This window comes from Pteropus medius, unplaced genomic scaffold (assembly GCF_902729225.1).
Source record: "Pteropus medius unplaced genomic scaffold, Ma_sr-lr_union100, whole genome shotgun sequence".
Lineage (NCBI taxonomy): Eukaryota > Metazoa > Chordata > Mammalia > Chiroptera > Pteropodidae > Pteropus > Pteropus medius.
Genome location: NW_024349801.1, coordinates 26,305,523 through 26,332,256, shown reverse-complemented (window position 1 = coordinate 26,332,256; position 26,734 = coordinate 26,305,523). Strand labels below are relative to the sequence as shown.

At 39.0% G+C, this 26,734-nt stretch overlaps 2 protein-coding genes across 7 annotated transcripts in view; one reads left to right on the top strand and one right to left on the bottom strand.

Annotated features, from left to right (window-relative positions):
- Nucleotides 1–26,734, top strand: part of TUBGCP4 (tubulin gamma complex component 4) — a 65,824-nt gene that overhangs the window by 4,747 nt on the left and 34,343 nt on the right. For 2 of the 6 annotated variants that reach the window (XM_039888344.1, XM_039888343.1), the window contains exons 3-11: nt 148–278; nt 803–863; nt 3,074–3,161; nt 4,880–4,961; nt 7,059–7,185; nt 8,246–8,326; nt 10,470–10,608; nt 12,199–12,299; nt 12,827–12,910. In XM_039888344.1, coding sequence (XP_039744278.1) covers nt 148–278; nt 803–863; nt 3,074–3,161; nt 4,880–4,961; nt 7,059–7,185; nt 8,246–8,326; nt 10,470–10,608; nt 12,199–12,299; nt 12,827–12,910 — 894 coding nt within the window. Of the gene's footprint in view, nt 1–147; nt 279–802; nt 864–3,073; nt 3,162–4,879; nt 4,962–7,058; nt 7,186–8,245; nt 8,327–10,469; nt 10,609–12,198; nt 12,305–12,826; nt 13,522–26,734 lie in introns of those variants that run through there. The other 4 variants (XM_039888349.1, XM_039888348.1, XM_039888345.1 and 1 more) reach the window with 4 other exon arrangements.
- ZSCAN29 (zinc finger and SCAN domain containing 29) lies at nt 15,947–26,627 on the bottom strand. The gene is made up of 6 exons (XM_039888351.1): nt 26,462–26,627; nt 25,470–25,907; nt 24,785–24,989; nt 22,357–23,052; nt 20,368–20,841; nt 15,947–18,612 (listed from the first exon to the last, which is right to left on the bottom strand). Exons 2-6 carry the CDS (start codon nt 25,785–25,787, stop codon nt 17,747–17,749), a joined length of 2,559 nt encoding a protein of 852 aa, XP_039744285.1. The 5' UTR covers nt 25,788–25,907; nt 26,462–26,627; the 3' UTR covers nt 15,947–17,746.

Here is a 26,734-nt window from a genome sequence, read left to right as displayed (position 1 = left end):
AGTATTTGTAAACTTTAAGAGTTATAGAGCTAAATCTAGTAGGCAGTTTGCCTAGTGCAGACTGCAAAATCAAGTACCTGGTATGATGCAGTGAATCTAGTGGATACTTGATGTATTTTTACTGATTGTATTCTTTTTTGTTTTTAGGAACTTCACGCCCACTTGAATGGATCCCTTAGTTCTAATACCATAAAGAAATTGATAGCTAAGAAACCAGGTCTTAAAATCCATGATCAGATGACTATGATTGATAAGGGGAAGAAAAGAACTTTAGAAGAGTGAGTTTGGGGAGCTTGTGAACATACTTCTTTTCTTCTCTGTCACTTTTTTGAGGTTGTAAATAATATGTAAGGATTCAGATTTTAGTAGTTAAAGGAATAGGGTAGCCATCTGGTTTGGAGAGTATAACTTGACATACAGCATTTTTCCAACGGTCAGACTGTCAACAATATTTTTAATGATTTATGTTGTTTGTGAAGTTATAGTATATTGGAATATTCTTTAGACTTGAAGATACAGGCTTACTGATTCTCCCCATCCCCATTTGCTCCTACTAGTGATGGAGTGCGGGGTGTGGTGGAAAAGGGAAACTATTATTTCCCAAATAAAAATATCAGTAATGTTTTATTTTTAGTCATTTCATTATCTTTCTAGATCAATGTAATTTTAGAAAAACTCCTTCTGTGGTTTTTTTATAAATATAAAATTACTATTAGCCTAAAATCTGTTAACTCAGCTTAGTGAGTTTTGCCTTGAGTTTTTGATGACTAGAATATATTAAAACTTTTCATTCATGTTACAGATGTTTTCAGATGTTTCAGATTATTCATCAGCTAACTACTAGCCCTGAAGATATTCTAATGGTAAGAAATGAAGCAATTTTCAGACTGGTTTAAAAATTAGTAATTTATGCCCTTCTCTTGTTGCATTGAGTCTGATGAAAAATGTTTTCTGCTTTTTTATGGCAACTCTTTTCAAAACCAATGTAAGACATTTGCTTAAGAACTAATATCAAAAGACTATGTTCATTGTAAAAGATATGAGAAAAGAACTAGATAAATATCTTCTGTTAGATGGAAGATGATATGGGGGAGAAAATCTGGTCCTGTTTTCCATAATATTTGACTACAGCTAGGAATGTCTTTCATAAGGCTTTATCTCTCTTGCTTGGGAGACTTTTCACTGCCTGGGTGGACATTATAGAGATTGAAGAGGTTCTAAAGGTGCTTAGAGATTGAATTATTAATCCTTAGGGAAATTGTGCCTTCCCCTCTGAGAATGGAGATCTAGAGGATACAACTGTGTTCTCTTATCTGAAGCTCCATGATACTAGAGTCTCCATGATATAGAAGACTGGCTTCTGTAAGATTGATCTGACCAGGATGGCATTTAAATGTCCTCTTTGTAAATGGAAAAAAAAAAAATCCTGTCAGTGTTCTTAATCATTAGAAAAATGCAAAGTAAGTAGTATAATCTGTGTTTCTAGAGAACTAACTTTTGACTGGTCAGGAAAGAATTTTCCTCCTTGATCGAGACTGATTCTCATGATAAACCGTAAATTAATCACCTTTTGGAGGAGGTTAAAGTTTAGTTCAACAAAAGTTGACTGCCCATAATGTTTCCATGCTAGAGACTGGGAGATAATAAATATAGATTGATATAGTCCTTGCCCCTGCAGAATTTATAGTCAGGGCTGATTCTGGCTGATGCAGATGTGGAACCCAGAGAAGTATTCTTAAATATGGGTAGGGATCATTTCACAGACCTTGTGGCCTAGATAAATCTTCCTCCTTTTGCTCTCATTCTATACTTGCCAGCAACCTTCTATTATTCATTTGGTTTCACAGGTATCTCACCATCAAGAAGAGGGGTGCCCTGTATAGTAAATGTGATCATTTCAGTCATTGAGAAAGACTGCCACTTCACACCCTCACTTTCATCCTCATTGTCAGTGCACACATTAACAAATAGGCTTCTGCATTAGTTAAGGTGAGCTAGGGTAGAGTGAGTTGGTCTCTCTGGGTCTGCTCAGTTCTGCAGCAATGACAAAATGCAAATTCTTCAGCCTGCAGAAATGAGGCCCACAATCTAATGGTGGCAATGTGGAGTTCCTAGAGAAGCAGTGCCATGGAGTGTAGCACATAGAGGCTGTAGGCTATGCTCAGTGGTAGAGGAAGCAGTAGTGTCTCTGTGTAGGGGTGTCACGTGATTTTTAATGTTGTTATGTTGTTCTAAGCTGTGTAGTCTCTCGGGCTGATTCTCCAGACCTCCTGGTGAATCTAAGCCACCTTTTTCATTTATATCTTTGGGGCTTTATTTAAAAAGTGAAAAGAGAAAAGATGAGGCCCAGACCTTGGATTGCAGTGAATCCACGAAGATCCTGCCACCTTATTAGGCACTGTCAGCACAACTATCCAGCCCCTTATTTTTTCTGCCAGGACACTGCTGCACTTGCCTGCACCACGTACACACAGTCAACACAGGTTAAGATTAAGATACTAACTATAAAGACTAACGAGGGCAGGTTGTCACAGCATTCATAACCTGTTTTTTTTTTCTTTTAGATTTGGTATTTTTTAGGATTGGTGGTAGAGAAAGAAACATGCCTTTAGCCTTTTAGATATCATTTACCCTGGTCATTTTGTAATTCCTGGATTGTTGAGATTTGTGCTAAATTGGATAGAGTTTTTTCATATTTATCACCCATTTTCTTTGCCTAAGAGGAATTTTCCTAAGTACTTCTGGGGAAAATTTAACACTGCCTAAAGAATTTCTTGAAAAATATAACTTACTCCTAAATAACTTGAATAAGAACCTTACAAAAAGTGTGAAAGATGTGCAGATTTAGATTTAATGCGGGAATGAGGGGGATGATGGGAGCTGTGGGAAATGTTGCGGTTCTGTCACGGTCTCCACCAGGGGTGTGACAAAGTGGATAGTCTTAACCACGGGGAAGACTTCCAACTTCCTTGCAAATCAAAGTTAATCAGTGAAATAAAGCTGTAGCACTTGGCATTTTCGTTGGAACCCTTACACTAACTATCAGTACTGTGTACATTGCCTTTATTATCAGGTCACAAAAGATGTCATTAAAGAATTTGCAGATGATGGTGTCAAGTACCTGGAACTAAGGAGCACACCCAGAAAAGACAGTGCTACAGGTAAAATTTAATTACTTCTCAACCCATGTACTGTCTCTTTTCCCTTGATCATTCATGCATTCACAAGTTGAGAATATGAAGCAGTTACTTTTACATTAGAGAATCAACACTCCAAATCTTATGATGTACATTAATGATGTACATTATTAATAAATGAGTTATTCTTTAAAAAATTAGGTCAGGTATTATCTGTTTAAGGGAAATAAAAAAGCCTGCAAAAATTTTGTTTGTTCTCTTGTTTGTTTTTTTTTTACTATGAGAAAAGGACATTTGCTCCTTAGAGTTGCAGTGTCTTAAACATAGGCTAATTCTTGCTCCCTGCAAGAAGAGTGAAACAATGGCACTGAGTGGATACAGAATCTTATGACAATCATTGAAACGAGGTTACTCAGTCATTTCTCAGGGACTAATAGTATCTTAGGTCAGGAGCAAGCTGCGAGGTGGTAAAACCTCTCTGGATGGAGATGAACAGATTTGGATGTGGTCTGGAGAAATTTGCTGGGACCCACTTTCCATAAGAGTAGCATCAGGAAATGATACATAGTATCTTTGAGTCCCTCCTAGCACTTAGTCTTGACCTGAAGAGATCCTACCAGGTCATCTTGCACCCTGACATGTTATCATGTTGGGGGGTAAAATTTTTGAAACTACATATAGTGAAGTAAATGTTGAAATGAGACAAGCAGATTCTTACCTTGAATTTTTAAACGCAAATCAGTTCCAAGTTGTGCTGGTGAGGATAATGAAAAAGGAAGAGAGAAGAAGCCTTCCAGTTATTAGAGCTAGTTTGTTCTTTGAGTGGAGAGTCACAGGGGGTGTTAACTTAAGTATGTTAACAAAAGGGGAATGGTTAAATAAAGCTTAATGGAATATTAGGCAACCATTAAAATATGGTTGCAAAGATACTTTAATGACATGGGTATATGCTCAGAATACAGTGTTAAATGAATGAACAGGATGCATATACCTAGTAGCATCCTCTATGCTTAGAAAAATAAAGACAATGGTTATCTTTGAGTGATGGGAGTACAGGTTATTTTTATTTTTCTTCTTTATAATTTCCTGTGTTTTACTAGAGATTTTCCACTGAAAGTAAGCATTTTAGAATTGGGGCACAAGAGTATTTTAGAGGTGATTGTTCTGGAGAGTGCTCTTTCAGAGACTACCCAGAAGAGAAGGTCTTGAGCACTCAAATTTAATAACATCTCTAGTGCCGTAGATGAGAAATACTTAACCCAAGCAGGAATTGGGTAAAAAGGAACTCAAAAGAGGTGTTTTTTTGTTTGTTTGTTTGTTTTTTTCTGGACCAGCAAGAAAACATTCTGCTAATACAGAAAAATATTTTTTTTTTTGGTTTTATTAAGGACAGACTAGAAAGAGGGTTCTTGTTCTTGTTTTGTTGGAACAAGCATTTAAAACTTTTTTTAGCAACTTGTAAGAGTAATTTTGTCTATTGAATCTATGAATAATATTTAGACAGGCTTGTGTTTTTTATGTACTTTTTTCATTTTTCTAGTACTTCATTTTTTTTTTCAGTTTTATTAAAGTTCAATTAGCATTTACTAAAACGTATCCATAAGGGCCATGTTTTAACTCATCTTTAACCATGCTCTTATCACAGCATAAAATGAAAATGTAATTGTTCATATAGGGATGTTAATGTTGAAGGATGAAATAGCTCATGATCTCTTCATATGTTTTCTTTGTGTCCTTTACAGGAATGACTAAAAAGACTTATGTGGAATCTGTGCTTGAGGGTATAAAACAGTCTAAACGAGAAAACTTAGACATCGATGTTAGGTAAGAAGCACCATTTAAAAATCTAGAATTTGTGAAAATTTTACTGCTTTAATCATAGGTATAATGGGTTTTTATAAATCAACCAATGACCAATTTTTATCTTATATGAAAAAAGTCATTAACTCTATTGTTTAATGTTGAGAATGCAATTCTGAATTTATTCATATGGCAATAAAATTCTGAGTACCATTGCTGTAGTGAAGTATGGCTTCCCATTGCTCTTCAGTTAAAATATAGACTTCTTACTGTAGCCTCCAAGGCCCCACATGATCTGGCTGCCTCTCTTACTTCAACAGCTTTATCTGGACCACTTGTCACTTATTATGCACTGGCCTGCTCTCTGTTCTCCAAATAGGCCAACACTATCCCATCTCAGTACCTTTATACTTCCTGTAACTTTGCCTAAAACACATTTCCACCATATCCTTGGATGGCCGGCTTCTTCTTGTAATTCAGGTCTCAGTTCAGCTGTCAATTCCTCAAGAGAGGCCATCCTTGACCACCTTATCTAAATTGCCCCCCAAATCCTCTAGTCACCCCATTTATTTCCTTTATGGCACTCTTTTTAACCAAATGAGAATTTATCTTATTTGTATATATATGCTCACCCACTAGAGTGTAAATTCAGTGAGGCCAGGGACTTTGTCTTTTGATTCACCCCTAGACATTTAGTACTTAGAACAGAACTGGCACATAGTCAGGGCTCAGTAGGTCCTCAAAGAAAGAAAGCTAGCTGTAGTGTTTTCTGGCTATAAAATCTCTCAAAAGTAAGCTTAACTAGACTAATACTCCAATTAAAAAAAAAAAGACAGAAAAAGACAAAAAGAGAATTCAGAAGACATACTAAGGGTCTATAAATGGGTATAAAACTATTTGACCTCAAATCAGATGATTTTAAAAGGAAATATTACAGTGCCATTTCATTAGCACCGTCACCCACCCCCGCCCCCCACCGCCCAGGGTAATAACTAGTGTTTGTGAACTTACACAGTCAGTGAGCATATGTAAGTAATAAAACCTCTCTAAAGAGCATTATGTATTGACCTCTAAAAATAATTTTCCTCTCTGACCCAGTAATTCCCTTCTAAAAATGTATCCTATGGAAATAAGTTGATTTTATTTGTAAGATTCTTCATTGTAGTGTTATTTATGACAAAAAGTAGAAAACATCCTAAAACGTCCAGCAATCAGAGGACAATTACATTGTTATGTCCACATGGTTTGTATCGTTTTCTAACATTATTTAATGGCAGGGGAAATTGTTAAGTGAAAAAAAAAAAGATACTACATTTTATATATAGTTGTTCCAAATTTTGTAAATAAATGCTGGAGGAATTTATTTTGTGACTAAATAGATAAACTAATAAATGCTGGAGAAAAATTACAGGATATTAATAGGGGTTCTCTGGGTATTAGATTTCTTGTAGAATTTCAGGTAATATATGAAGAATGAATTTGTGTTAGCTATTAGATACATATTAGAATTAGAATATTATCAGTTTTGTAACTTTAATGAAGTAATGATCTAAGCCTCCTGATGAAAGACCACATATGAAATACTCTTGCCAAAAAATTGAATCTCCTCTGATTAAGCCTCTAGACTAGATCCAATTTCCAATTTATAGGAAATACAAGAGAGGAACAAGTTAGCAACACAGGGATTCAGTCAGAAAAATCCAGTCTTTGAAAACTTTGTAGGACAAATGACCTGGTTTATTAAACAAATAAATTTAAGATAAGAGCTGGGGGAGGTGAGGAAGGGGGTGGAGGGTGCCTGTAGACTAAAAGAGACTTACGATGCATTGATCAACACAATGTGTGGAACTTTAGTTGGATTCTGAATCAAACAAACTATGAAAAACAAATACTTGAACAAAAACCATGAGACGGAAATTTGAATACTAACTAGATATTTGGTGCTATTTAGGAATTCATGTCTCATTCCCTCTAGCAAAGTAAAATGTCATGTCAGTCAGGCTGTATTTTTCCTAGAAAGATGTAATACATGTACCTGCCATAGTTCTCTGGCCATACTCAAGAGTTGTCTTTTTCATCTGCACCATATTCATTTTCAATTATGTTTTTCTTATATTAAAGGTATTTGATATCAATAGACAGAAGAAGTGGCCCTTTAGTGGCCAAGGAGACTGTTAAACTTGCTGAAGAATTCTTCCTTTCTACCGAAGGTACAGTTCTTGGCCTTGACCTCAGTGGAGACCCTACCGTAAGTTATTTTTCCTAAATACATTTTATTTCTAAAAGGTCGAATTAGTTTGCAGGATAAGGGTTAGCTTCAAGCATCCTGCATTCTCCAGAGGTTCAAGACTCTGTGTGGATGAAGCCCTATTCTGCCCTGAATGACCATAATGTCTACATCTTCTCTTCTTAACCAGGATTCTGAAATAATTAATCCCCTAAAAAGTAAAAAAAGATTTGCATAACATGATTATTTTCTTCATTTTTCTAAAGATGGTACACACTTGGTTCCATTCTATATACTTAGGAGAGAAGTTAATTCATTACATACAGTGGATGTCTAATGCTTTTTTAATGCTTAATTATGGCTAGGGCTTAATTATCTCATAGAATCCTCAGTTAAGAAAGGCTGGCCTAGAACTTCTTGAATGTCAGATTCAAGCAGGATGTCTCATCTGTGGCACCATTGGCATTTTGGGCCAAATAATTCTTTGTTGTGGGGACTGTCTTGTGTATTGCAAGGTGTTTAGCAGCATCCCTGGCTGCTATCCACTAGATGCCAATATCACCCTCCCAGTTGTGACACACAAAAATGTTTCTAGACATTGCCAAATGTCCCCTGCGAGGAAAAATGCCTCCAGTTGAAAGCCACTGAATTAGAGTCCCGTGAAACTGGTTCTTAATGACTTTGTCTAAACTTGGTCTATTCTGCTGTTGTTTCATCCATCCATTTAATAGAAGCTTTCTTTAGTAATCACGTGGGTTCCTAAATCAGATAAACTCTCTTTGTTAGCTAGATACCCTTCCAGAAATAAAATTTGGCGACTGCTATTCTAGCTTAACTAATTAACCTCAGATTCACTGATATTTGACTTAGGATTCCTGAGGGCAAGGACTGTGTCTTTGTCAGCTTTGTATTCCCCAAAGTGTCTAGCACATTGTAGGTGCTTTATGTATAGAATGTGCAAATTAATCACTCTGCTGTTTTTTCCTGCTAATATTTTATTCTTCTGTTTATTGAGAGAACACCCAATTTCTCAGTTTGTCTAGAGTTCTTATGCATCCTCATTTTAACTTTTATCTTCAAGGCAGGACAAGCAAAAGATTTTTTAGAACCACTTTTAGAAGCAAAAAAAGCAGGTCTGAAGTTGGCATTGCACCTTTCAGAGGTAAATAATATTGTAAAGTTAGTCTGGAGAGGGTAGATTACAATGGAAAATAATAATCATTTTTAAATGGCTAAAAATACACCTGGCTTAGAAAAACATTTTAGAAGGGAAAAGTAGAGCTATTTTTTAATATAAATTATAATGATAAAAGATATGACTTTTTAGTCTTTCATGTTACTGTTTTTGTTTTTATGGTTCTTGGGATGGGTGTTGACTTATAGTACAGCTGTGTCTTTAAAAATAGCTAAGGACATCTTGCTAGAGAAAATGCATGAATTTCTGTCATCAACTTTGTCATTGGCAACTGACATTGAGAGAAGCACCAGTTCATCTCACTAGTTCTCGTAGGAGAAGGGACCTGAATGTATCACATGCACTGGCAAGAAAGGAAGTAGCTCATCATCATTTTATAAGGCTCAGCAGGGAGATCAGATGGCAATCATTGGTCCTCAGCTCTTTGGTAGCATGAGCAAGTGACAGATAATGTACAGATAATAGCTGGAGAACAATCACTTTCTTAAGTACATCCCTGTGAGTCAAACAAGGAACTCTACTGCACTTTCCCCATTTTACAGTTGGATTACTTTTGTCCTATTTTTTTCTTTTTTTTTTTCCCGACATACAAAAAGCTGTACATAATAAGTTTGGATTTCTTAAATACAGGAAAAAATACTTAGTTTACTCATCTCATGGGGTTACTGTGAGCATTAAATGGCGTAATGTTTAAAGGTTGAGTAGCATCATGATTTAAAGATTAAGGAAAAAATTGGAGCTTCTTGTCAGTACTGGTGTTTTTCATGTCAAAAGCAGAGGGTCCGTTATCTAGTGGCGGAACTTGAAATCTAGGGTCTATGTTTTCACGCTCTGATCAAAAAGACCTTTCACTTTGAGGGGTATCCTCTAGCTGACTGACCTAACTGTTGCCTGATTAAAACAATTGGTCAATGTAATGAAACAGGCCTTGTGCATCACTATGACCAGTTCTGGTCTTTGTGCACAGCTTCAGAACTGCTCTTTACTTTAGTTTCTGTTGCTTTTCTTGCTTGATCCGTTGAATGTAAAGCATTTCATTTCAACATATTATTGTCATTTGCCTTTTAAGCTATCTAGGAGATAAAGAGCACAGCTAGACATTTTCATGGTGGTTGTGGTATGTATGTAGCTAGCCTTGTCAAAATAAAACATGAGTACACTATGTGGAGAAAGTCTGGGCCCTAAAGACAGAGCCAGATTTCACCCTTTTCTCTATCATTCACTGGCTCTATGACCTTGGACAACTTTTGTTAAAAATACTTTATATTTTTAATTATAAAAGTTATATCTGAAGAAAATCCAAGTGTAGAGAATTATTAGAAGGAAAAAAATGAAAAATAAAAGGTCCCCTTCCTGTTTCATTTCTGCTACCAAGTTGATCCTGTTAACAGTTTTGTATTTATATTTTTCCAGACCTTTTTCTAATATATAGGAACACATATACATAACACAGAACACACATACACACATGGAGTTGTGAGGTTTTTTTTGAAAATTACTTTTTATGAGCATTAATTTCTTCATCTTAATACATTGCAAGATTCTTTTTATTTTCTCCCCTTTAATTCCCCCTCCCCCACTTCCACCCCTGACCTATGGATGTTGCTGTTTCCCCTTAAGAACTGGATCTCTGAAGGCAGGGTTTCTCCTCCCACATGCTCGTTGCATGTACCTGGGGCATGGCACCCCCGGTGCACTCGGTGGGCCTGGCATACCTGGGGCCTGGGGCACCCGGGGTATGGTCCGTGGCTCCGCCTAGGGCACGAACCCAGGACCTTCTGCATGTAAAGCAGATGTACTAACCAGTACATTATGGAACCACCCCACTTTGCAAGATTCTTGTGAGGTTTAAAGGAGCATTTATGTGAAAAGCTACAAAGTAGGTCCTTAATAAGTATTTATTATAATTGACCATAATTATTATCATTGAAATGAATCTAGAAGAATATTGGTAAATAAGTGGGAAGATAAAAGGCAAAGAAGAGAGCTGAGAAGATATAAGTAGTTCAGCTTTCCAGAACGTCAGAGACAAAGTACCTGGCTATAGAAAAAAAGTACTTTTAAGAACCACTAAAAGAGGTTATTGATGCCCTCTCTCCCTTTTTTTGAGATTCCAAACCAAAAAAAAGAAACACAAGTACTACTGGATCTGCTTCCTGATAGAATCGGACATGGGACATTTCTCAACTCCTCTGAGGGAGGGTACCCGGATCTGGTGGACTTTGTGAAAAAACACCAGATACCACTGGGTAAGGCTTAGGACTGCAGGTCCTCTAGACAACCCTTAGTCCCTTCCTCCCTCACCCCGCAGTTTGCAACCCATATGTAGGGAAGTACTGTTCTAAATATATAAATATCATTTAGAAAGAAAGATGCATGGTGTGTGTGCTTTCTGAGCCTCATTTAAGTAACAAAGTTTTAGCTCTCATGAGAATATAAGCTCCATGAGAGCAAGGCCCTTGTTTGTCTTGTTCACTGTTAATATTCCCCAGTTCCTGGAACTCAATATTATATTGAAGGAATAAGTGTCATCTAGTATTTTAAAATGACTTTAACCACATTTACATGTGTTATGAAAATATGTAACATTTATTTAAAAAGTAAAAATTCCGTTTGTCTACATGTACATACCTAGAGCTGTTTTTATTTAACAGCAAATATTTATGAAGTGCCAACTCTGTTCCATTCACTGTTCAAATTGCTGGGAATAGAGCAGTAAACAAAACAGACAAACAAGCTTGCTTTCTTAAGGAATTTATATTCTAGATTAGGTAAGAAAAACAATAAACATACACAAGAAAATATCAGTGTTAAGTTCTTTGAAGAAAATTAAACAGGCTGATATAATAGTGAAACGACAACTTTGGCTTGCATGGTCAGAGAAGGCCTTTCTAAAGAGGGAAAGAAGCAATTGGCTGACATCAGTTTTACTGAATGATAAATTCATTGAATTTACACATTTACCAATTTGCAAAAACATTTGTGTGAGGATGTGTCTTTTTTACTATTTATAGAATTTGCAGCTCTTTTTATGAGAAAATTTTTAAACATTCACAAAAGTAGAGAAAATGGAAACCACTTGCATAGTGATCTTACTTAGTGTGGTGACCCAGCTCTGCTCTCAGCAGAGTGAGGAGGCAGGTTGGTTTTGCCATTCTCTATACTGAGTGGCCCTGTGTTGAGGCTGCCTTAACATGAGCAGACACCATCCATCAAGTCAGTGAAGTATTTTATTATTCCGGGGGGGCAGGGGGACTGATACATTGTTTCAAGGCCGAATTCATTAATAGAAGTCATTCTTAAAATGAACTTACTTACAGCAGGCAGTAACTGGACAGTTGTCTGAGTAAAGGAGTTTGAGGGTTTTCTTTGAAGTCCATTTCTGCTCTTGGCTTTTTATAATGCTATAACCCCCAAGCAGTGCTAGCATTTTCTTACTGTTACTTTAGCTTTCACTGTAAGTTCAAGAAGTGCAGTAATCCTGCAAAAATTCCTTCTGCTTCCCTATCAGGATACTTTCCTTGCTTCTTCATGGTAACTAGCTTATAACACTCCTCTTTCCTCTCCATCTTGGTAAAAGAAAGGGGGAAGCACATGGCTGTGAACAGGGTATTAATTCCTAGTTTGGCACAGTTGCTGCTATAAGTTGCAGCACATATTTCCCACACAACTACACTAATTGAACTATGAATTTTCACATATAAGAAAAGGTCAATTTTGAAAGATAACTACTGAAAATTAGCATTGTTTGAAAAGATTTTTCATGTATCTAGTTGATGAGCACAGAATGAGTCCACTAATCTGCTTCTAATGACAGGCTTTTCCCCCCTTTCATCTAGAACTCTGTTTGACTTCAAACATCAAAAGTCAGACAGTTCCGTCTTATAACCATCATCATTTCGGATTCTGGTACAGCACTGCCCATCCTTCTGTGATCTGTGTAAGGTGTTTTGTGTCAAACATTTTGCTCCTTTTAGTCCGAGTTGCATTAGATCAGACATTCACTACCTATTCACTACCATGAGTCTCTTGCATGCCTGACAGTAATACCCAAGTAGAGGACATGGGAGACTGGGGCATGACAGGCTGCAGAGGGCCAGGGTGACTCTGGTTTAGCTCTATGAGAAAAGGTCCTGGACAGTACCTGGGGGAACATAAAAGTGTGTGTGTAATGTATAGGGATGCCCAGCACCCATCCCTTAAGATTCTGTTGTATTTGATCTGGGGCGAGTCCTGGACACAGAAGTTTTAAAAGCTCATTAAGTGATTTTAATATGCAGCTATGGTTGAGAGCACCGCTCTGTTGGGGTTCTTTTTTTTGGGGGGGGTCATTATTTAAAAGGATAAAACATTTATAAGCCCCTGTTTTAACTCTTAAAAGAAGCATGGTGAATTGGAAAAATAGATTTTTTTTTTTTTTTAATAATTTCCTTGTTCATTTTGTAACTTTTTCACTTATTTTGGCAGACTGATGATAAGGGTGTGTTTGCAACACACCTTTCCCAAGAGTACCATCTGGCAGCTGAAACGTTTAATTTGACCCAGTCTCAGGTATGGGATCTGTCTTATGAATCCATCGACTACATCTTTGCTTCTGACAGTACCAGGTCTGAACTGAGGAGGAAGTGGAATCATCTGAAGCCCAAAGTGTTACATTTTTAAGCTGTAATGAGGTGAATTACTTTCAAGTATGTGTTGCAACCAAGATCTTCCTGCCATATCCCACTTAGTAAACCATCTACCACTCCCTTTGTAGCATACCATGGGCTCCATCATCAGTGCCGACTCATGGTGAGTGCTCATTAGTAAATATGTCTTAAACTGACTAGCAGGCTCTGCAGTCTTACATAGTTTACCTGCATGCTGTTTACTGGAAGGGACTTGATGTTGTGCTAAATTCCCCATTCCACCAATGATTTTGACTTAACAGTCCCTCTCCATTAGCGGGATCATAAAACTTCAGGAAACTTAAAGTAGTTTCTCAACCAGAAAAGTTCTGGAATTACATCTACATAAGATGAGGAAAGGGGAAAACAGATTACCACCAATATCTTTAAGCCTTCTAGCTTCTGACAACAGCTTTGTATTTTGTTATGTTTACTTTAACCAGATTCCCTTCACTTAAATATTCTCTAAAACTGTTGACTCCAGGCTACACTGCATACCATGGATTTTGTGAATATCTATAGGATTGTATGAGGACTTTTTGTGGGCTATCCGGGAAGGGAGAGGGGGCTAGGGAGGGAAATCTGGCAGACTGTCCCAGGATCATTATTGCTATGGTCAGCAAATTGTGTCCATCTCATGGTCAGAAGATGTCTGTTCAATCTTGTTTCATGACAGGGTTTCTTGTATTTTAGGTTCTGTAAAACCAAACTTAAATAGGAGTTTTACAATCCCTGGTTTTTCTTACAATGATTAACTTCATGAGAACGAGACATGCTGGTTATTTTTATAAGGTCTGCTTATTGCATTGTGTTCTCCCTTCTTAGTAATGTACATTCAGGATGTGGGCAATGAGTAGTTTAGTGTCTTGAGTTTTTTCCCTCTGCATTCTTGACCTTATAGACAAGATGGAGTCTGGTTTTAAAATGAAACCTTTCTTGTTATCCTTATGGTCATAGTGACAGCTAGAGCTAGCTGCTGAGATTTGGCTTTGCCCTTGTAATTAATCCCCTGGAATCAAGGGTTTTTTAATGTTCCTCTCTTACCCTTTTCTTATTTTGACAATAATGAAGCTATGTCAGCCAGATGCTTCTTCAGCTCTAGGGTACTTTAAGCTTCTATATCCAGCCTTTAATCTGACTTCCAATTGTTTCAAAGTTTTGTTTCTGAAAGAGCCCCATGGTGGGTATAGGAGGAATTTAAACTAACTAAAGTATCTTCATATGACATCTATTACTTTAAGTACCATGATGTCAGAGAACACTCAATAACATTTTATTTGTCAAAGCTCTGAGACATGCATCTCACTGGATAGCTGTTTGTGTATATAGGAGTAAAGTTTTTATTTTAGATTTTGAATTGAATAATAGAGAATTGATCCATCCTTATTACATTCATATCTCATCTTCCCTTCCCTATGTAGTTACCATAAAAATAGTTCTCTACAGAGTTGACAAGACAGCCTCTACACTCAGGTTATGGTGAGAGAAATGGCAGCAACACAGAGAATACATATAAATGCTATTAAGTTCTGTGGCATTGGTCATTGAGCACAAGCAATAAAAGCAAGCATGACAGCATGGGGAAAATAAAGAAAAAGAAATAACAGCACTAGGGAAACAACTGATGTGAAGAGATATGACTGTCCTTCTCCTGCTAACACATTCTTGCTTCCTTTGCTGCACATGCCACCCAGTCTGTCTCCACAAAGGTCTTATGGGTATTAAAAGGTTATGGGTACACAGAGCCTCTTGCTCCCCAAACAGTGGGCTTGGTTTCTCCTTCTTGGAATATTTGAAGAACATTATTTCTTGCCTCTTCCATCCTCAGGATTGGCAGATTGGGTAGCAGATAATGGTTTGTGAGCTAGTTTGAAATGAACTGGGTTTTCCCCAGTAAGAGAGTTTGCCTCGTCACTGTACCTTTTGTACATTCTCTTCATCTGGAGGTTGGAGAGCTGGTACTAGGTCTTTTAAAATAAGACTCTCTCTCCTTGCTCAGTTATGATAGATACTGATGGATACAGAAACCAAAGAACGATTTTCATTCTAATTTCTGTTTTACTACACTCCATTTCTTAGCCTAGAACATCAAGATTCTGACAGGTTTATATCTAGTAACCCCACACAAGGAGCCAAAAAAGAGGGTAAAGATTTCTCTTTTCCTACGAGCAACAAATTAATTATAATTTTCACATATATGTTAAAAAAAACACCTGAAGAAACACTGGGCACTTTATAGACATAATTTTTTATTAACATGGTATCCCTGAGAGGCAGATTAAGGTGTAAACATTATTCTGCTTTACAGAAAGGGAATTGGAGGCAAGCTGACTTACAAGACATCTAGAACCAGATATCATATCTGTTGATACCCCAGCCAATGCTTTTCCACAAGACAATACATAGATATAGTAAAGACAGTAATCTCTCATTTTTAAAAAACATTGTAGTATACTTCCTAAACCATCTCAGATCCTGAAGCATTTCTTTAGACTGGTATTTCTTGTATCTTCCTTGCTTAGGCAGTATAATTGAGATATCTCCCTTTAATTCCTAATAAATGTTAGATTCTTTGTACTAGGATCCCTCAACACCAGCACCCTAATTAATCTCTAATTTAACACAGTAAGCTATGAATTATAGAATATTCTATCTCCCCACTTCTCTCCTGGACCTTAGTCTAGCCAGACTCTTAATTAAATGTAAATGTGAAACAGCTACTTATACCAGACCTTGGACATCTGTTCATGTTCCTCTTTCTTGACCTGCCCATCAAAGTATCTTTTTAAGATACTAGTTTCTGACCTTTGTCTCCCATAGGAGCTAGACTCCTACAACTGCTGCTGCTGCTTTTCCCATACCAGCCAGCTGTTTTCTTATCAATAAGTACAGCATAGCACCCAATTTACTAAAGATGATGAGAGCACCACCTCCTGATCTGCTTCTGGCACTCCATGTTTCAGCTAAGGTGATTCTCTGCCTCCTGCACAGCCCATATAATACTGTTCCTCAAATTTTGTGCTGCTCCAAGATTTGTTTAAACTTCCTTAAAGTTACTCCTTTGCCCTCTGTTCCATCTGCACAAAACACCTTGCTCCCCAGTTTTCTAGTTTCTCAACCAGTCAGCATTCAGTTCTGTGATTAATTTTGGAAAGTTCACCCCACTCTAATTTACCCAATAACCTTCTCTCCTTTGAACACTTTCTGCTTCATGAAGCCTTCCTGAATAAAGAGAATACCTTCCAGATTTTTCCGTCAGCAAACTAATGTATCTAATGTATTAGACCTATGATTTATGCAGGGTTACTACCTAGCTTTCTAGATTTCTCTAAAACTGTTGCAGCTATACACATGTACTTTTTGTCAGCATCATCATCATTTTAGATAGTAAGGACAATGACTGTTTAACTTGTGCTGTACAGGGTTCATCATACTACTGTGAACATACAGGCAATTCAATACTATTTAATTATAGAGATCAAAATTACATTTGTGTTTGAAAAGCTACTTTTAAAAATACATATATACAGTTGAATATATGTGCATGCATGTGTGTATTGGCAAGTCCACTGACCAACTGCCACTCCTCCTTGCCATTAGGGTAAAGAGATGTTGACACAAAATAGTCTATTTTCCCAATCCATGGGAATGTGGCAGTGGCTTCCACTCATTATACGTTAGTATTGAGTGCCCACAGGGTGCCTAACACTAGACGAGGTATTTAGACTGTGAGGAATATGGGCAATTCCCTACTGGCAGCTTTAACAGCTTTCCCTATCACCACTTCGAACTGGCTTGCTCTTTGGGCTTCTGGATCAGATGAAATTCAGATGAGAGGGAATGTAAATCAAACTAGATGCTGTAAATGTAGTAGTATTCTATACCAAATCTTAAGAAATCCAGTGTTCACACCTCAATATTTATACAAGGTTTACATTGTCTCCCCATATAGAACACCTAGGTTCTTGACAAGATGATTCATAGGTCAAAACCAAGATGGACATTAAACTCTCCTTTAAGGTAAATGGTGTGTATGACAAATACAGATGTTCCTCAACTTAAAATGGGGTTATGTCTGGATAAGCCCATCATAAGTTGAATATATCTTAATCGAAAATGGATTTAATCTACCAAACATCATAGCTTAGCCTAGCCAGTTTCTAGTAAATGTGTATCACATTCACACCATTACAAGGTCAAACCACTGTAAATTGGGGACTGTCTGTATATCATTCTAGGCATAGACTTAAGTGAGCAGGAAGAGTAAATCTTTTTTTGCATTTTCACTATTGTATAACAAGCTAGACCCACTCAGTGAAAAGTCTCAAAACTTCTCCCTGAAATGCTTCTGTGATAGATTTTTCCAGTCAAAATGCAGCTGAATAACAAGATGATTAAATAAGGTGCATGTTAAACTCATAGGATCTACTGCTATGTTCTATTAAGGGAACAACATAGAGACTGAGAAGGAACCGTATTATCTGTCATTTCAAATGCAGGCATGGAGAGGGATTGAAATCTTCCTTTCATTCTTAAGATGACTGTCTTAGGACTTTGACTCTAGATCCAGGAGAAACAGGAACAAACTGTGGGGTAAATCCTAGAATATTTCTTAAGCTAGTTGAGCACAGAATAGGAGATGGATCTCACTATTGGAAGACTTTTTCAAACAATTTCAATACATTTATTGAGGCTCTTTTCTTTATAAATCCTCAGGGGTTTACTTAGGCGCTGACTGTAGAAGTTTTTCTCGTGTATGGATTTCTCTGTGCTTATTCAGAGCAGAGCTTTTACTGAAGCACTTGCCACAATCATGACACCCATACGGTTTCTCTCCTGTGTGGGTTCTATGATGTGCACGTAAGTCAGAACTCTTACTAAAACTCTTTCCACAGTCAGGACACACATGAGGCCTTTCTCCTGTGTGTATCCTCCGATGTGCACTAAAATGAGAACTGTTATTGAAGCTTTTTCCACACTCTTCACATTGATAGGGCTTTTCTCCTGTGTGCGTTCTCTGGTGAATTATAAGGCTTGAGCTTTGATTAAAACGCTTTCCACACTCACTGCATTGATATGGTTTCTCTCCTGTGTGGATTCTTCTATGGGTGATGAAATTTGAACTGTCACGGAAACTTTTCCCACAGTCGAGACACTTATAAGGTTTCTCTCCGGTGTGGATTCTCCGGTGTCTAATGAGACGTGCACTTCGACTGAAGCTCTTCCCACAATCAGCACATTTATATGGATTTTCCACTTGATGGGATATCTGATGCATGAGTTGGGAGTTTGGACCAAAGCTTTTGCTATATCTGAGATATTTATAGGGTCTCTCTCCCAAGTAAGGTCTCTGATGACTGAGAACTTTACCTAAACTCCTCTCTGGGAGTGTTGATTTTCCTCTTCTCTCCCCTGGGGTCCTTTCCCACTGTCTTCCTGATCTACAGTCACTCTCACTGCCTTTACCCTGATTAAGATACCGGGGAATTTTCCTTTCAGACCTTGCAAGTAATGTCCTATGTAGTTGTACTTCCTCAGAAATATCCCGTTTTAGATTGTCTTCATTCTCAAATCCAGCCTCAAAACCTGATATGAGAATAGAATTTTAAAAGTTATCCATTTCTTCAATTATTTTTTCCCAGGGTAAAGCAAATATCACATTAGATCATTAAAGATAAAAATTAGGGAGCTCTAGATCCCAAATAACTACCATCTATTAAAATTCCATTGTTTTACTTTTCTACTTGGTAATGTCACATGCTTCTCATTGATATAGGGCTGATTATATATTTTAACTCTTCCTGGATACCCAAGATCTTCAGAAAATCTTCTCAGTATAACAAGAAAAATCTACCAGATTTAAAACTATCACCATGCTTATACAGGAAAGACACTTTATAATGCTACATTTTGTCTCATCTCAGGCCTATCATGATATTCTAGTTGATGTTCTTTGCTAGTAACTAAAGGGATTAGAAGGGAATGGCCAGGAAAACTTTGGGAAACGTTTATATCCAAAAAGAGCGACATGAGTCTCCTTCCACTCAGATTCCAATATATGTTGAGAATAAAAACAGAGTAGAAAAGTACTTGATGTCTTTCAAAGAATAAAAGTCCTGAGAAGAATTGTGCTAGGTAGTATCTCACTAAAACACTCTCTTTGCCTATAGAAAGATAATCACTAAATGTTTCAGAAGCACTTTAATGCCCAAGCTAAGCTTTTAATATTATTCTGAGTATCAAATGCTAGACTCCCTGGGCCTAGGCTATGTGAATTTTCAGATACTTGCAAATTTTCAGTTTGAATTTGTAGAATTTTCAGATATTTCAGATAAACTCTGGATCCCAAAGTTCCTGGACTAAATCTGAGAGCATAAGACTGCTGAGTGTCAGCCTGTATCTGTGCCCCCTAAAGCAGTATTTCTGCATAGAAGCCCAGTCTTAAGAGATGCCTCATGAAATAGAAATTCATCAGATTAAATGAAATCTCAGCACCTTAACATGTGAATAAATTTTGTGAGCCTCCACGAGGAGTATTTAGCATTTCCTAAACCTAGAAGCCTTTTAGTGGAACATATTAATACTCCCATGGAATTGGTACTCCACGGAACACTCTTGAAGAATGATGACCTAAAGAACTTTTTTGGGGGGAAAAAACTGCTATTTATTGAATACTTACTGTGTGCCCAGGCATTGTGCTAGGTGCTTCACCAAGGTACCTCATTTACATCAACCTTTTGAGGTTGGTCTTCATAGATAGTAAACTTACAGGGTTAAATAACTTGCTGAGTCACTCAGCTAATAAAAAACAGGTGCAGATCCACATACGCATACATGTATGACTCAAAAATCAGAATTCTTATTCCCATAAGAAGGGAAGCCATAGTGAAGGGGTTTTTTTTTTTTTTTCCTTATACAGCAGCAGAGATTCAAAGGGTCAATTCCCTCAGAAATCTCAGGCTTTTGCATATGTGTATCTGAAGAAAGAGGTTACCAGGTTTTCATCTGGTATACAAGCTGAAACTAGAAGAACAAAGATAATGAGAATCAACTTTTAAAAACCTGGCAGCTCACATGTAGATGATAGCAAACTTACAAAGTTTGCAACCATCTCGGATTGATGCTGTAGTGTGAGGAGGCAAGTCAAGTAAAAAATTTATATCCCCTCACTGAGCTGCTTTAGTAGAAAGGGAGCATGGAGAAGAGATAGGTGGTCACAAGAAGAATCCATGAGACCTGGGTGTAGAGGCCAGTTCTCCTGGTCTTCAGTCTGATGATTTTTCTCCTAAGTCCACTGCCTCCCCTTTGCTGTTTAGGTCTTAAGAAGTAAAAGGATCTTACCACTGGGGCTCTGGAATAAGACTGGAGCACGGGTCATGACAGCCCCTGGGGGTAGCTCAGTATCCTCTTCATCATCCTCAGAATCATCATCTTCTGTGGCTTCTTCTGCCTCCTCAGCTTGCTTCTCAGCTTCGGCCTCACTGGTCTCCTGGATGGGGCAAGAGGCTGTGTCCTCTTCCTGACCATCACTGGGTGGAGTAGCAACCCGGGCACTCACTAAAGCATCCATCTCTTCAAAGAAGGGACAGGTCTCTGGTGCTTGGCCATTCTTAACTTTCCGATAGCTGGTTTGTAGGCTTTTAAACTTTGTCCGACACTGCTCTGGTGTCCTAAGGAAGCCATATTCCCATAACCGCTCAGCCACTGCTCCATACAGCTGGCTGTTACGGTGACAGTTCCGGAGGGCTTCGTAAAACTGAGTCTCACTGAGAATTGCAAGATAAGTCTTTGTCTCTTCATAGCCCCAGTGTACACCTGTCACCAAAAGAGAAATTTCAGCTCCACTTAATCCAGGGCTTTAAAGCCTCAGTGCCATGAAAATTTCCGAAAGAATGACTCAAAATATCAAGGAACAGTCTCTCTTTTAAAAATATGACATTGCTGCCTAATCCCTATTATGGCCCTTCTTCACTTGCCACAATCTCAAAAACAAAAAACAACAATAGCAAAGACCTGCAAGGGTATAAGATAAGAACTTGATAGTCATGCACCTTATCATTAGGAGAGAAGGACTGGCAGAACCCAGAAAAAGGAAGGAAGCAGATCAGACATCTCCTGGCCTGAACACATGCCAGTGCTGTAGGCCCCGCTTAGGCAGTACTTCATCAGAATCATTATAGACTCTGCTCCCTGAAGGTACCCAAGGTCAAAAGAAGGGAGTCAAAGCATCTTCCTCTCACTTGAAAACTAGCTGGAGATTACACGTTGTTTCCATTATCCTCCACTCACTGCAAGTAAAGGAGGAGGGGGAAGAATCGGAAAACAAAGAAAAAGCAGTGGGAAAGGAGGAAAAGAAAACAAAGATAACAAAAATAACAGTAGCTAACACATGTGCCACATTTGTGATTTACTCCAGTGACAAAAAAAAAAAGAATGAAATAAAACAAAAGAAAAGTGGAAGATAGGAAGAAGACTAGAACAGAACTAAAGTAACATCACACACATAATAAAAAATGAAAGGAAGAGATCACTGTTCACAGTGGACCTGCAACTTTAGAGATGTAGTCCTGCTGCCATGCCCCATTTTACAGTTCAGGAAAAAAACTTTGAAATGGTCAGATAATTGTCCAAGGACACTCAGCTGTTTGGTGGTCAGGATTAGAAACAAAGCCTCCTGACTCGTATTTTGGTGCTCTTTCCATAACAACATGGTTGTAGAAATTACGTCAGCAGTAATTAAATGATACAAAACTGTTCCACAGGCAAGTAATATTTCAACATAAAGTGTTAAAAAAGATTTCTTGCTGTAGGACTTCTCATTCCTCTATAAATGCCAGTGTGTATTGTGAATCTCATAAGGGAGACTCAGAAAATGTTTCTCCAACTTTGGGCAATCCTTCACTATGTTATTCTAAGTAAAAAGGAATGCATAATAAACTGACTTTGAGATTAGGGAGAGTAAAAGGTAAAGCACCAGTTTACATAAGGTGCTCAATGGATATTAGTTCTCAAAGATAAAGTAATGCCAAGCTTTTCTCAGCCTTCAGTGGTTTTATAATCAGGAAAAAATAGTAAAGAAATGGAAGGAATATTTTTTTCAAGACTCTTGAATTTTCTGAGTGTATTTCTTTAAAATACCTACAATTATTCCTACTTACTACTTATCTCACTGACTTTCCCACAGGGGAATGAAATACACATAGAACTGAAAAGTGCCTCTGTTCTCTATTTAAGTGATAAAGCTGACAGGTGACATTAAGCTTCCTGACTCCACATCCAGTCTCATAACTCAAGTCTAATCCCAAAACCCCAAGAACAAAAGCTTCTTACCACTTGGGCTTCGGAATAGGACAGGTGCAGTTGAGTTGTTGGGGTCCTGGGGGGTGGCTTCCTGGCCCGTTTCATCACTGTCAGACTCTTCAGCTATGTCCTCTCCTGCTCCCTCATGCTGCCAGCTCTCGTGCCCTGGCTCCTCAGTTTCAGCATCACTGCCCACCAATCCAGAATGAGAAGCTGCCTCTTCCAGGCCATTACTGGGCAAGGCAATGACCTGAGCACTCATTAGGGCTTCCATCTCTTCAAAGAAGGGGCAGGTCTCAGGTGGGTGGCCACTTTTGACTTTCCGATAGCTCTTCTGGAGACCTTTGAACTTGGTCCGACACTGTTCCAAGGTCCGGAGGAAGCCATACTCCCGGAGCCGCTCAGCCACAGCCCCATATACTTGGCTATTCCGATGACAGTTCCGGAGAGCCTCATAAAATTCAGTCTGACTAAGAATTGCGAGGAGAGTTCTGGTCTCTTCATAGCCCCAGTGCACACCCACCACCTTCTCATCCTCAAAGCCCCAGTGATCCTGTTCCACCCAGCTTCTTTTCTCTCTCCTGGATGGTAACAGACCAGCATGCATTTGTCTGTCTCCTGTGTGACTGCCTCTTGGGAATTCCTTTTCCTTGGAGCCCAGATCTGGGATCCAAGGCTCTCCTTGCTCCAACTTGGAGACCACACCAGATTTAGGGAATGGAAATCCTGCTTGCAGGGAAGCAAACAAAGGATGTCATATGGACTGATCATAAAAACATCTCTGAGTTCAGACCTGCCTTTTTTTTTTTTAATCCAAAAGGCTTATAAAGAAAGTGTCTAAGGAAATATTTTCAGAAAGTTCAGTGAGTTGAAGAAAGTAGGGGGAAAGACATGAAACCTCAAAATATGAGAAATATTTTATTTTCCAGAGCAGGGTGACAAAAGAGGAAAAGGTTCCGTTGTATGTTCAGAGCAGATAATTCTGTTCCAAGTTGCTCCCTAGTCCTCCTGACCACTTGTAGGCAGGTCCCCTGGCACTGCTGGGAACAGTCATTTCCTGTCTCCTATAGTTCTCCACTTGGGGCTAGAGAATTAAACTCAGAGTGATTTCAAGGGGGAGGGGAGCAGAACAGAGATGATCTTCAACTCATCTGTTTCCTTCACACTTAGTCACCAAGTTTTAAAGATTTTTCCCTTAGTATGTCCTTCCATATTCCTACTACCACCATCCAGGTATAGACTCACCTCACACCCAGAAAACTACAGCAGTCACTGTCCTACTTAACTCGAGGCTCTTGCTTCCTCAGCTCACATGCTATATTGCCAGGTCTTAACCTGAGTTGCACTATCTATTCATATCAGACTCTTCTCATATCCAAATTTAACCCATTCTTCAAGAAGCTGCATTTGTCAGTGCCCTGGTAAAGCATTCCCTACAGCCCTCCCTCATCTCCCACTCTGCCAAATCCCTATTGTACTCACAATAGAGTAACAAGTCATTGTTTGGTACTGTTTCAGTACAGTTCAATTCAGCACATATTTATGTTTGCTGTTATGTTCTCAAATCATATTGTAAGCTTTTTGAAGAAAGGCATCTTTTCTTTTGCAGAATTCCCTGCAAGGTGTTGAGCACATGGTAGGTGTTCAAAAACCGATTAATTCTGTAAATCTGTGTATGGTGTTGAAGGATTGCATCTGGATGACTAAACAGAGACCATTACCAAACTGGCTGAGAAGGCTAGCTTCTTGGATGATAATATCAGAATTCAGAACAACCTTAACGAGTTAAATGATCAAACAAAAAACATACAATAGGAGTTCAACATAGTACAAAGAAGAAAAACAAGCTCTACAAAATCATGTACAAGAATAAGCACTAGGAACAAAGACAGTAGGGAAAGCTATCAGTCCTGGGAGTTAACCAAGTGAACAATAATAATCAAATAATTAGTTGAGCTATTCTGAAAGAAAATATAGTGACATTCTAAAGTAAAATTCTTATTCTGCCTCCCTACCAGTCCCTCACTGGAATAGTATATATAATTTTGGAGAACTTAAAGTTTCCAAGAGAGAGTAATAAAAACTTAGTATGTCTGAATAATGGAGTTGTTGGGAGAAAAGCTTAAAAAAACAAATATAGTTTGTTTTGGAGAAGGAAAATGACTAGAAGGTGTACTTTCAAGTATAGAAAATAATTTTTATCATCATTACCTAGAAGAAATAAAATAGTTCCAAGTTCTGATAAAAACTAGGGAACCATCCTTTGGCAGACTTATCAAAAGAGGAAATATAAGAATACTTACTGCAGCAGAGAGCTAAACTACATGCCTTTAGACGGTTCCCACAACTGCATACTCTACAATTTTCACTCATTTCTAGAATCCCTTTCCCACTGTTCCCAACCCTATTTCCCAACTTAGAATGGCATCCTATCTTCCCATATGAATCTACTCCTCACCGCTCCTTTGAAAAGGTCTGAGCTTCTCCTTTGGGTTCATCTGCTCCTGTGGTCCCAGGTCTGGGCTTCTTGCCCTCTCTTTCTTGGGTACACCCCTGGGCTGGTGTTCCACTGACTCCTGCCGAACACTTAATAACTCTTGTGATGATTTCAGGGGTGTCATCTTCTCCAAGCGCACTTCCTGCCCCTTCACAGAGACTGTGACCTAGAAACAACCCCCATTAATTGTCACTGCAATGTCAAAATGAGGGGCATTCCCAGAGGAGATTATTTAATACCCTAAAAGAGACTGTCCTTTTGAGATATGGCTAGGGTTGGGTGGGGGAGTGGGGTGTTAATAGCAAACAAGGGTCATTCTTTCTCCATTACTGTTAGAGCAGCTAAAACTCCAGAAGGAACATATAAAAATAGCAAACCCAACTACAGGTAAAAAAGAGAGTTCCCTTTCTTCCCTATTAAATAAAAAACTATGAAACTGAAAAACTCATGACAGGATAGCAAAGGTACACCCAGGTAGCATCTCCAGATAAGCTGTATCTGAAAAAAATTACCTGTTCCAGGACCAGAAGTATAAGCACCACCAAGGGAGATTGTGCCCCTCTTTAAAATTGTCTGACCCTTAATTTGACCCTTTATCTTTGCCCTTGCCCAATCACACAATTCTGAATTTCCCCTCCCTTCTCACCGAACGTCCAGGTCTTCCAGGCTCTCTTTCTAAATCTTCCACCAGAGCCACAGCCTCCTCTCCACTTTCTGGACATTGCTCCTGTACCCATTTCCGGATCTCCCGGGGTAAGACGGTCAAGAACTGCTCTAGCACCAGCAATTCTACAATCTGCTCCTTGGTGCGCACCTCCGGCCTTAGCCACCGACAGCAAAGTTCCCAGAGTTGGCTGAAAGCCTCACGGGGCCCAGCTACCTCCTGGTAATGAAACTTCCTGAAGCGCTGTCGGAAGGTCTCAGAGTTAGTACCATTCCCTCTCAGAGTGGGTTTGGCCATCATTCACAGCAGAAAGCAGCTTCCCTCCACTTAAGGGTCTGGGCTCCAGGGCTTACACCTATCTTCCCATGTCCTTGGAGAATCACCTGCAGATGAGTATCTCTCTGAAAGAAGAGTTTCCTCCTAGGGTAGAGAGAGATGACACTATCAGAAGGAATATACTCATATCAAGTCTTGCCAGAGCTGGCCTGACTTCCCATATATATGCTCCATGTAGCCATCTGAGGCAGCACTAAATTCAGGACTGCAAGCCAAACAGCATGGAGAGAAACCTTTCAAAAGCTGCGTTTCTGGGCGACTTCCCAGGGCAGCCCGGGGAAGCAGCAGAGACAAGAAAGTAGCCTGCTTGTCTTTCACCACCTCCAAATCTGATCCCATTTAGCTCCCCTCACCAATACTGCATAGTGAGTTCAAAGCATATGGGAGACCGGGAGTTCAGAGGATTTAAATAAAGACAAGTCACCATCATGCTCAAGGCAACGAAAAGCCTCTGTCCAGCTGATCGCAGCTGACCTCCCACAGTACCTGCGAGATCCTCGGGACCCTCTACGTCCGCCCTGCCCCCTTGGACCTACAACTATCAATTTCCACCCCACACAAAAAAGTACTGAATACTGAGTCTTTGTTTTCCCTCACAGTAGAAATAACCGCTCAGGAAATATTTGGGAACTACTAACAGGAAACCTCGCGCATTGGGAGAAGCTGGTTTCGGCTCCTGACGCGAGGGCTGGGTGAGCTTGGGGAGAGTTGCACTGAGTTGAAGGAGAGAGGGAGTCCGAAGGGACAGTAGCAATGGGTCCCCTAAGGACGATCTCGGGTGCTGCTGGCCAGGAGATCCGAGCGCCGGGGCGTTCGCGGGCGCTGAGCTTAGCTCAAGGAGCGGCGGGTGCGGTGTTCCGGCCTCTTTGTCTTGGTTCCCTCCGGCCAGGTCACTCTTGGAGCTGTCGTGC